This window comes from Carassius carassius, chromosome 26, assembly GCF_963082965.1.
Source record: "Carassius carassius chromosome 26, fCarCar2.1, whole genome shotgun sequence".
NCBI classification, from domain to species: Eukaryota; Metazoa; Chordata; class Actinopteri; order Cypriniformes; family Cyprinidae; genus Carassius; species Carassius carassius.
The window spans coordinates 9737949-9750490 of NC_081780.1; the positions used below are offsets into that span (position 1 = coordinate 9737949).

The window sequence follows — 12542 nt, forward strand, 5'->3', positions numbered from 1 at the left end:
TTTGTGCCTTCAACATGGATTTTGTAACATCCTACATGTAATTGTGGTGTTCAGTTTGCTAGCTGAGCTAATATGACGTAATTTTGATCCCTTTCTAGGTTTGGAAACAGGTTAGTGTTTAAGGGGGCTTTATTAAAAAATGCCACATTATTGGGATCTTAGCTTAAAGAGGAATTGTGTAATTTCTGCAGCACTGGAGTTACCAAACAGAATCATTTTTTTTCCAGGTTTAAAAAAGATAGACCCATCCAGAAGACATGCCATTACCCGAGCCAGTGTTGCTGTGTTCGCGTATTTGAAAATGTTGCTGTGTTCGAATAATCTCTTGACCTGTAGGTGGCGCTGTCACCAAATTTTGTATTTGCCTTCAGATCATGATACTGATGAAGGATACCAAGTTTGGTTTCAAGAGATTAAAGCACTAATCCAATTTTGGGTCAACATTGTTAACTTAATCTCAAAAGGATAGTTTGCCCAAAAATGAATATTCTGACAGCACCTAAGGCTACGTTTACTATGGAATGATATTGCGGACATTATTCAAAAGGCATTGCAAATTGTATTTGCAATTGCGTTTTCAATTTGTGGACGCATAAAATTTGACATAATCCAAACGCAAATGCAAATCGCGCATTACCGTTTTCATTTTCGATTAAGTGAACGCACAGTGTCTGCCAAATTTAAAATGGAAATGCAAAGTCCGTTTGCAATTGTGTTTTCCATATCTTACGAGCTATGAGCCTGTCATATTTAAATAGCAATATTAATTACCACATTTGCCTTTTCACTCTCTCTGCACTGTGCATGTAAACTGCCAAAACTCAAATGGAATCGCAATACCTTTTGCATTTGAATTTCCAACGTCTACATGGAAACCTGTCAATCAAGTGACAGGGGTGGGGCCATTTTATTGGGCGTGTTTGCATTGGGAAGTGACGATCGTACTAAAATGTACCATGTTTTTACTAGGGTAAATATAAGTTAACGATAGTGTTTATAATTAAGCCACAGTAGCCACAAATGTACAGTTGTCTGAGACGTTATGAAATGTTCTTTAATATCATGAACCATAAAATGTAGTCAGTGTTCTGCTATTGTTTATTTTCATAATAGGTAAACACAGGCCACAAGTTAAGACGGTCACAGATCTGGTGCGGTTTCAGTGTAGCTTGGTAGCTGAGTGGTTAGTGACTGTCATCTCTTATGGCATACCGTCTTTTAGCGCGTGTTCGAAACCCGGGCCAACAGAGACGTTCTTTATTTTTTTGTTTATCCTACTAACTTCAGCCGCCAAACGGGCGATCATACAGTGAGGAAAATTGCAGTAGTCAAGGCGAGCTGACATGTTATCAAGTACGCTGCTGTTTGCAGAATTACCGGACCTGCGTCCTCGCAGACATCACACTCCCGAGTCGAATGCACAAAGTCTGAACTACTGAGGAGGCAAGTCCGAAATCAGCGGCTGAAGTTAGTAGGATAAACAAAAAAATAAAGAACGTCTGTGTTGGCCCGGGTTTCGAAAACGCGCTAAAAGATGGTATGCCGTTAGAGATGACAGTCACTAACCACTCAGCTACCAAGCTACACTGAATTAGCACCAGATCTGTGACCGTCTTAACTTGTGGCCTGTGTTTACCTATTATGAAAATAAACAATAGCAGAACACTGACTACATTTTATGGTTCATGATATTAAAGAACATTTCATAACGTCTCAGACAACTGTACATTTGTGGCTACTGTGGCTTAATTATAAACACTATCGTTAACTCATATTTACCCTAGTAAAAACATGGTACATTTTAGTACGATCGTCACTTCCCAATGCAAACACGCCCAATAAAATGGCCCCACCCCTGTCACTTGATTGACAGGTTTCCATGTAGACGTTGGAAAATCAAATGCAAAAGGTATTGCGATTCCATTTGAGTTTTGGCAGTTTACATGCACAGTGCAGAGAGAGTGAAAAGGCAAATGTGGTAATTAATATTGCTATTTAAATATGACAGGCTCATAGCTCGTAAGATATGGAAAACACAATTGCAAATGGACTTTGCATTTCCATTTTAAATTTGGCAGACACTGTGCGTTCACTTAATCGAAAAAGAAAACGGTAATGCGTGATTTGCATTTGCGTTTGGATTATGTCACATTTTATGCGTCCACAAATTGAAAACGCAATTGCAAATACAATTTGCAATGCCTTTTGAATAATGTCCGCAATATCATTCCATAGTTTACGCTAGTGCATTTTCAATTTAAAACACATAACTTTTGCTACGGTTACGTCAGTCATTTACGCTACTCAAAAACGGAGAATTTTGAAAATGCCGCAGATCCTGTTTTAGTTTGAAAACTTTGGGGTTGCGTTTCAGTGTAAATGGACATGTCAAATGTGACATATATTTTCGGTTGTGTAGTGTAGACGGAGATCGTTTCTGAAATGCAGTCAGAACGCCAGTGTTGACCAGGATCATTTTTATTTGTTAATACTGATTTAAAATTAAAATGTACTAGTGTAAACATAGCCTAAGATTATAAGAAAAATTGTTGAAGTTGTTATTTTTGTTTTCTTTGCACACAAAAAGTATTCTCGTAGCTTTAGCTAAAATTAAGGCTGAAACACTGATACCACATGGATTATTTTAATGATGTGCTTATTACCTTTCTGGACCCTGAACATGGTGTTTGCGTTGCTGTCTATGCAGGGTCAGAAAGCTCTCGGATTTCATCAAAAATATCTTAATGTGTGTTTCGCATTTGAACGAAGGTCTTACAGGTTTAAAACAACATGAGGGTGAGTAACAAATGACAGAATTTTTATTTTTGGTTGAACTATTGTGTCAGTGTCGTTATTATATTGAATGGAGCCCAAAAAAATGTTCAGTCACTTCATTCACTCCTCTCAATGATCATCTGGTCCAAATTTGGTAAGAATATTAACTGTTTTCGAACAGGTTTTCCTGTCAGCCATTGGTTAGTCTGAGAGATAGCTGTGCCCAGAACACATGCCATTGGTTGAGCCAATGATACTGTGTCAACATGCTTAAATAAACATACAGTGTATGAAACCGTGTACAGATGGCTTATTTAAAGTTGCCCCTACATATTAAACTGGGATAGGAAAAAATTATATTGAGTAACTTCATAGTCAATTTTTTCATAGTGGGCCTACAGGCCATTATATTACATTTGGTATGAAAAATTTTACAAACAAAAAACACACAGTCTGTACTGAATCAGTTGAAAAACCTCACAATTAAACATTCTTGGCCACATCTTGAAAATTAACTTACAAAAGTGTTGGTAAAAAAAAATTGCCTGGTGCAATTACAAACAAGTCCACCTCTCTCATTCAAAGAGAAAAAGAGAATATAAAGGGCATTGCTTTTGTTTAAAAACTGTAGTTGAAAATGGCCACGGTTATGTAAGATTTTGTTTCCATTGACAATTATTTCTGTACAGTGCTATTACAAAAACTATTTTTATATTTTATAGTCCTATTGTTTTTTTCACCAGTTTTATTGTATATTATTTTAAACTGTACATACTTCAGATCACATTTTTGTTGCTTACACCCATTGTAGTGATTTTTGTTTCATACACATGGATTTGCTTCTCGGTGTGAATTTATTTTCAAATGTTAAGGTTATTTACGCATTTTATTATTTTTCGTTTTCAATTTTTCTTAGAGCGTTGTTAATATCTGTGGCAATATTAACAAAAAAAGCAGCTGTGCAGCATTTTTTTCTGACAATTTGAAGCTGTCCTTCAAGAATGTATTTTAAGGAAAAAGTGTTTAATGAAGATGCTTGTGCTCTGCGACTTAAGTAATAAAAAAATAAAAATAAATCACTGTTGCTGTTATTCCCTCATAAGAGCCGGTCTGTCCTTATCAGTAGTATTTTATTTTAGTATTTTCATGTGTGTTAGTGATCTTTGCTATTTTCCTGCCATTCCATTGTATATATTTTTAATATTGACCTACCATTAATGGATAAAATGTACTGAAATCTAAAGGATTCAGATTATGTTGAATGCTTCCAAGGTTATTTTTATTACGTTTAGCATTACTGTATAGTATAACAATGTGACAGTAATTTTTTTATTTTGTAGAGAAACATATATCCAAACGAAATATACATATATGTATATATATATATATATGTATATTTCGTTTGGATATATGTTTCTCTACAAAATAAAAAAATTACTGTCACATTATTTATATATATATATATATTGTATAGAGGCTAAATATCACGTTATTGGGGTTCCTTCAACATGCGGACATGAAAGACACCCCATGGAAAGAATGTTTAAGTAGCCCAATTACGCAGGAAAACGGCGGACTTGGCAACACCTGGCGTTTGTTCCCGAATGAATCATTGCGTGAATGGTTCAGCGACTCACTCGTAAGGACAAGTAAAATTTGTCGCCACCTTCTGGCTTGACGTTGTAACCTTAAATCAATTTTTCGTCCAATCCAATATATAATAACGAGATAAAAGTTGTATCAATTACAGAATTATGAAATTAAAGATATTGTTTGGAAAATAACATCTCACAATTCTTTAATTGCTCATATTTTACTCTGCATATTTTAAACTTCAATTTTTTTACTTTTTTTCTCTATATATTATGAATTTATGTTGTTTTGCTATGACTATATTAATAATAATGTTAATAGTCGTAGTCTTGGTATATTGTGGGTTCAGATGGAATCTTGTTGACAAAAAAAATACAAAAAAAGTAATGATTCCAAAGTAATGAAGGGAGTGCTAAGAATCGCGTTCACAGCAGGCGTCGGTGGCGCGCACAGGCCTTGGCTACAGAAGAGCTGCTGGTGGTGGAGGCGCGCGACTGTAGCAGGATGGCGCACACCAAACACAGCATGTCCACTGATGTAGAGAGTCGCAGGCGACGGTCCACTGAGGGCTCAGGCGAGTATTACAATATTCTTAAAGTTATTCAGAAGCTCAAAGAAACTATAGTCTAATTGTGCATTAATGAGAACTGTTTTAATATATTTTTCTTTGCTTGTCTGCTTTGTTTGTTTTGCTTCCGGGGATTCTCCTAATATATAGAAATTATTTAATTTCTTTATTTTTTGCTCTAAATTAAAGACACTTTCACATCAGTTAGTCGTTTTAGTGAATGCAGACAAATTAGAAATTACTCCGATGTGTAGTGGGATTTTGGGAACGTGTGACACCTGTAAGGAGAGACTGATTTCACCGGTTCTACCAACGGCATTGATTAATGTTTTTTTTTTCTACTGTAAATACAAAGTTTAAAACATGTGATATGCAAAAAAAAAAAAAGGGGGAAATATTTAAGTATTTGTTTGTTTTTAATCTGTCACAAATTTAAAGGCCTTTTCCATAATTCTATTATCAAGAAATTGCTTAGATCTAACAAAAAAAAATGAATTTGCTTTTTTTAAATTTGTTTTTATTTATTGTTTTAAGGACACTGTACCTACCTTTTGTTTTGTTGGAATCATTTAGTATTGTGATCTTTGACCTCTAAAATATATGTAAGCATTTTAAGTATAACAATAAATTCATGCTCATAGGAACATTTGCCTTATTTTGAAATATGGTACTAGTTGTCTGTGGTTTAGTTATTTTTATTGCTTTGATGATTTTTTGATGATCTCATGCCGTGATATCAATTAACAGTGCAATAAGACACGGTTAATTCACTGATGTTCTGTGAGAAACTGATGCTCTTGTGACCATCAGGAGTCTTTCGTTAGTTCAAGACTGACTGGTTGGGGACTCCACCAAGTCATCAGATGACCATGAGAAACCTCTCAATCTGCAGAGACATTGATTTTTTTTTTCTCTGTATGACCTTTAGAGCCCTTCTGGGACCATGACCCCAGAAGCCGCCGCTGTAGCTCCCAGTGTGACAGACTGTGTGTAGCTGGAGCATATCTTGAGATCCCAGATACTCCTTCCCCCTGCACCTCCCAGTACCTTGGACACTACACTCCAAAATGCCTCTCTGCACAGAGTGAGTGTCTCCCTACAGTTTGTCTACTCAGTTCATAAGTGAAAAATAGTAATTAAAAAATTTTTTTTATTTATTTTGTTAAATGAAAGTTTCAGGGTTATTATAGTTATATATATATAGTAACCAAAAGTACAGTTCAGTTTAAAAAAAATAAATAAATAAATAAATAAATATATATATATATATATATATATATATATATATATACACATTTACATTTTTTATTTTCAGTTTGATTCAAATTATTCAGAATAATATAAATTTAATATTAATAGCTGATAGTACCTAAATTATCTAAAAATGACAATGAAAAGGGTTAGTAATCTGTTTGGGAAATTACAGCAATTTTAAAATGTTCATAATATAAAGCAAGTCAAATAACCTTCTAACTATTTCTATATTTACTGTATAGAAGTTATATATATATATATATGTGTGTGTTTTTTTCTCTTTTCTAATAATTTCCCCCCAAAATTGAGCAAAATATGCTTGAGATTAAGATTTTTGTTATGCATCTTTTCTTATACGGCTGCAATACTCTGCAAAATGTGTGAAGATATTATTTAATTGTGCAAATTATATGCAAGAAATATTAGCTATGAAATTTCCCCTTGAAAGAACAATCAATCACCCTTTTTATTCCAAAGAATTACTGCAGACTTTTCTCCAAAAAATGTTTTCTCATTTTGTTCTTTGTTTTCTTCAGGGCATTCACGGTGCACAGATGATGTCTGGCAGGAAGCAAGCATCAGAACCACCATCCGCGCAGAAAACGAGGTGGAGGCACATAAACTTGCCAACAACTACAGGGTGTGTAAATATGAGCGCTTATTAAATATTCCCATTTTAACAGTCAGAGATTTTTCCAGAGTGAGAGTGCAAATCCTTGGAATAACTGGAGGAACTGTTTCAAATGATTTGTTTATGTATGTATGCCAGTTTGGTTTCAGGAAATGGAAGAGTCATGTAACCGAAAGACCCATTGAAGACAGATCTGATGTCGTTAAAGAGCTCTATTCTGACCTCAACTATATCAAACATCATTCAGGTTAGAAAAAATTGAATAAGAAAATTTGATGAATCCCCAAAATTGCTGGAAATTAAAAATGTGTTGATGTCATCGCTAAAGATTAAAAATTGTAAAACAAAGTAAACTATGTATGTATGTATATGTGGTTTTTATATTTTGCAATCTATGCAGTGGCATTCCTTAACTTTTAAATTATAGTGTGTTTGTTAACTGTGATGTTTTTACTCCCTAGGATCACTGGTCTCTGTTGGGAACGTGATATATGTGTTGCTCTTTGGCTGGTGGATCTCCTTATTTTACTTTTTGGTTAGTCTGCTGATGTTTTGCACCATTGCTGGGATCCCATATGGTATGTCAGGGTTCTTTTGTTAACTAGTTCTTATTAATAGTCCATTCCAGTTGCACTTGACACTTTATTTCAATTTATTCTAATCATATTTCATGATAGGAAAGCTCTGTTTGCAGCTGTCAGGTTATTTCTTATGGCCATTTGGAAAGGCATTACAGAAAGTAAGTGAAAAATCTGCAGAACTTTCCACAAACACATACAGGTAGCCTATTCATGTACTGTATTTTTTTTTTTTTTTAATTCTGTCACACTGTTGAATCGATCTGAAAAGCCTAGTTAGATAAGTTTCTCTTAATGCCTGCAGCATGGCACATGACATTCATTCCAAACTCTGCGGTTTTCCACGTTTAAATCAATTTTGACTTCCAAGAATTCAGTGTCACTGATTCTAAATCCGAATGTGAATTCTCTCGGCTGACTGCACAATTTTTAATTATTTTTTCAGAGCATCAGCCTGGTGAAGAAATGTTGTATCAAATTCCCACATTGTGAGGCCATTCCGGAGGTGGATGAGAGAAAGGAGTCTTCGGAGGTGAAAGAGTCTACACCTCTGCTGCGCTCTGCTCCTGCGGTCACCGCAGAAATCCCTTTGACTGCGCTGCCTCCAAAACAGACTCGTTACTGGGTGAGACTGTCAGTTTTGAGCAGTTTATTAAGCTGATAGGCCTGTAAATCATTCTTGGGGTTTAGCAAGTTGACGATTGTTAACCAGAAGGTTTCTGGTTTGAAGACCAATGAGGGGTAAAACTACAATTTGAATTCCTAAATGGATATCTTGATATTTTCTTTCTAGTGTCGGCTGAGTACGTATGTTTGGCTGGTGTTGGGATACCCCCTGCTGGCTGTGGTTCATTTCCTGGCTATCTTCCTGTCCTGGATGCTGGTTTTCACCATCCCGGTGTCAAAGATGAACGTCAGGACCTTGAGCATCATCCTGCTTATGCCACCAGAGGAGGTCATAATCCGGACTGTGAAAAAAGTAAGCATTATTCTGCTGTTTACATTAGTAGATTTAATTTTTTGTACTAATGGTTGCCATGTTTTCTTTTTTTTTTTTTAGCCACAAGGTTGTGAGACCAGAGTTCTGCTGTGCTGTTACCGTGCCTTTAACTGGTACTACTACAAATTTACTGTGGATGGGATCAATGTGTTTGCTGTCAGTATCCTTTATAATGGGGTTTATAAAACTTGCTTACATAAAATGGTATCTTTTTTATTTCTGATTTATTTACATTTTGTGAAATATACAGGGTGGGAAAAAATATTGATAAAATCAAGGAGAAAATAAATAATTTTTAGTTTTTTCCCTCTTCAGATATTTAGCATTTATTTAATTTTTTTTTAATTGCCATTTCTTTGTACTTGTAAAATTTACTAGACATTTCTGAGTGAAAATGCTTCTACTAATTTTTTTTTTTTTTTTGGTGTATAAATAACATGTACAATTGGTACCTTTTGATAAATACATTTTGCTAGCTTTATTTTATTATTGATATGCACCATTTATTGTCATGGTAAGATCTTTAAAAAACTTTATTCAGATCTGTTGCCTCTGGTTATTATCACTCTGGTGATCGGCTATATAGACAAAGAGAATTATTATGTGAGCTCAGAGGCGAAGTTTGCCACTGCAGTGAGCTCTATTATCCCATTGTCTTACTACATTGGGATGGGGATAGCAAGGTAACATTAAAAATCCTTTTTATAATTTATATTACTTCTCTTACTACCTTTTACTAATAATTAATAACTAATAATTATTTCAAATAATTGATTAAAAAGAAAGCTGAATTTTACTTTGAGTTTTTTTTCCCTGTAGTATTTCCGCACAGAGTAACTTTGCAGTGGGAGCGGTAGTAAACGCCACGTTTGGCTCGATCACGGAGATGGCCTTCTACATCACAGCTCTGCTGCAGGGTCATCGCGCAGGAAGCAGGTGCTACGCAGAGATCGTCAAATCTGCTCTGACCGGCACACTGCTGGGCTGCATCCTCTTCATACCTGTGAGAGCCAGTGTGTGTGTGTGTGTGTGTGTTCCTGTGCTGCTGCTGCTTCCTCACACTCTCTAAATACTGCCACTCATACAGTACATGTTGTACATCATAACATTTCCTCTAACAGCTGCATTCTGTGTGAGTGTGTTTTAGGGCATCTGTATGATCATCGGCGGCTGCAAACACCGAGAGCAGCGGTTCAACAGCAGGTCGGCGGGAGTCAGCTCAGCTCTGCTCTTTATATCAATAGGAGGTGAGAGAGCTGAACAATTCACTGCATTAAATAGAATGAATTATATTTGACCTTTCACCTCTGTCTGACCACAGGTGTTTTCGCTCCCACGCTGTTTTCAAAGGCTTATGGAAACTTTATATGTGAGGGTTGTAACAACTCGCCTGGTAACGCCTCAAAGCCCTTCTTATGTAACAACTGCCATTATGACCTGGTATGTTGTTTACTTAATAAAATTCAAGTCATTCAAACATATTTTAATGATGCAAAGCACAGTAGTAAAATATATGGCCATGATGTTTTCCTACAGAGCGAAAACAACCGACCTCTTTTTTTGAGTCATATCGAGTGAGTATCTAAACGCATTTGTTTTACTACATAAAGACTTTTAAATGTCTAAATGACGTCTTTGTTTTCAGGCCTTTAGTGTACACAATCTCTGTCCTGTTGCCTTCTGCATATCTGATTGGTCTGATCTTCACCCTTAAGACTCATTCGCATATTTATGATATCCACATCAGTGATGCCCACTGTCATGGTGCGTATTAGTGGTTTTACTTTTGGATTACACCATTTTGGTTGAATGTTGTTAAATTGAATGTATTAATTGTTCTGTTTGTGTTAGTTGTTAGTGACCATGGCGCGGTGGTTCACTGGTCTAGAGCGAGAGCTCTTGTGGTGCTCATATTGGCTACAGTAATGATGGCAGCTTGTGCTGATCTCAGCACTGAGCACATCAAACCCATCATCTCCAACTCCAGTGTCTCACAGGTACATTTTTACTTCTATATTTTTTAAAATAAAATTTTATCTTGTAATCTTGAATATTCACTCATTATAAATATTGCAGTATTTTATTGGAGTTACTGTATTGGCTATGGTTCCCGAGCTTCCTGAGATAGTCAATGGGATCCAGTTTGCTCTTCAGAACAACATCAGCCTCAGGTTACAATAATTTGGTGTTAAAATAGATGTGCATTTCACTATTTCCACTATGTAATCTGGATGTGGCTTTAATATGGGTATTTGTTATCATGTAGCCTGGAAGTGGGGAGCTGTATTGCAGTTCAGGTGTGCATGTTGCAGATACCGCTACTGATCTTGTTCAATGCTTTTTATGTAAGTCACACTCAAAAAAATAATAGTTGTTTCAGTTACTCAGTTCTGCAATATGACACTTATAACTTCTTTCTGTTTTTCCCAAGGATGTTGGATTCGTTCTCATATTCAGTGATTTACACCTCTGGGCAAGCATCTTCAGCGTTATTCTGGTCAACTACATATTTATGGATGGAAAGTCAGACTACTTCCAGGGTAAGTGTTATTAGTATTATTGGTTTGTTCATCATTTACACACCCTCCTGTAACTGTACTATAGCTTTATGTAAGGAACAGCCTTGAAAATCCTGCCTGACAGCCCATGATTGCCATTTACTTTCATTGTATGAAAAGAAAAGCTTAGACATTCTACTACAAATAACTTTTGTATTCCATTGAGGAAAGTCATATAGGTTTGATAACGTAACATTTTTGGGTGGGCTAATAAAATAATATAAATTTAAGGTATAATGTATCAACTACGTATATCAGTTTGTTTATTGTGAATTTCTCTCGTGCTTAAGACCGTTAATAGCATCATTAAATATAATGCAGTTTGTTTAGGCAAGTACAGTTAGTTCAGGCTGCATTGTTACATAAAATAGTGATTAATAACAGTGATTAATAATTGTTGTTTTTCATTGAACAGGAACGGCTCTGGTGGTCGTGTACCTTATTCTTCTGGCTTTGTATTTTTTTGCACCTGCTCCTCTTGGATGTTGAGAAAATTGACTTTTTCCCTGTTAATTTTTATTGTTGACATGTTTGTAGTGTTTCTGTGTATTCTTGTCTTACATATGTATTGTAAAATTTTGAATATTTTCCAGCATGTGAAGCATGCAATCTCTTACTTGTGAGCCGGTCAGAAGCTGGGAGCAATTTCACTGTTTACTTGAAAATGCATAAAAATATTTTACATTCACCCCCCCAAAAAAAGATCACATCAAAATTAAACTAATAAAAAAAATGTTGTATTCCATTCATGAACTTTTCTTGAACTTGTGTATGTATGAATAGCAGAGTTCCAATGCAACCACCAGTTTGAACAAGTTTATTAATTTTTCAACAATAAAACACAAAACTGGAACACAAGTTACAGGTAACGGGTGAGTTTTGGACATTTGCTGCACAACTGAGGAATCGAAGTCCAGCGAAACCCCTAGTCTCAAAATAAAAACACGAATGTAGGGACTCCCGTCACTCCATGCAGACGGAGTGAAAATTTTCTCTGAAATAATTTCTGGAAATAAATGTGGAGTTGTCACTGTTTGCACATCGCCCGTATGACAAAGCACCCTTAAATCCTGACCCATGCAAACAGGAATCCAGTCATGCACAAAGAAAATGGCAGGTAGGCACATATTATGGACATGTATGTGATCTAATCCCAGAAAGAAGCTACTTCGACAACATAAATCAAGGGGTGTAATAACAGCAATTATGAATCTTTTAAAATTTTACTCCATTACATTAATTGCTGGTGGCTAATGAGTGTAGTTAAATAAATGGTCATGAAATGTAACCGGTTAAATAACCCAAGGCAAAATGCATTAACTCTGAATTCAAGATGCTGTATATGGTGTTTCGACCAGAGATGTTTTGAATTCAGAGTTTTTTTTTTTTTTTTTTTTTTAATAGGTCAGCATAGTAAAAGATGCTCCGCTACATTATTGCTAAATGATTCAGTTTTTCTGTACAGATATACACAAGGCCAAAAATATCATTAGCACTGCGCTGACCAAATAGTCTTAAATTTAAGTTTCATTTACCGCAAATATATCAAGTGCTAGAAAGCTTGATGAAAATAGTAAGTGTGCAT

At 35.5% G+C, this 12542-nt stretch overlaps 1 protein-coding gene across 1 annotated transcript; it reads left to right on the top strand.

Moving 5' to 3' along the window:
- Positions 1–4806: 4806 nt before the first annotated feature.
- Positions 4807–11669, top strand: cax1 (cation/H+ exchanger protein 1). The gene is made up of 20 exons (XM_059511107.1): positions 4807–4942; positions 5865–6020; positions 6727–6830; positions 6960–7068; positions 7283–7399; positions 7499–7560; positions 7845–8024; positions 8193–8378; positions 8460–8559; positions 8941–9082; positions 9219–9402; positions 9547–9646; positions 9721–9839; positions 9936–9973; positions 10045–10163; positions 10251–10396; positions 10476–10570; positions 10666–10744; positions 10831–10939; positions 11373–11669. Exons 1-20 carry the CDS (start codon positions 4873–4875, stop codon positions 11444–11446), a joined length of 2289 nt encoding a protein of 762 aa, XP_059367090.1. The 5' UTR covers positions 4807–4872; the 3' UTR covers positions 11447–11669.
- Positions 11670–12542: the final 873 nt, after the last annotated feature.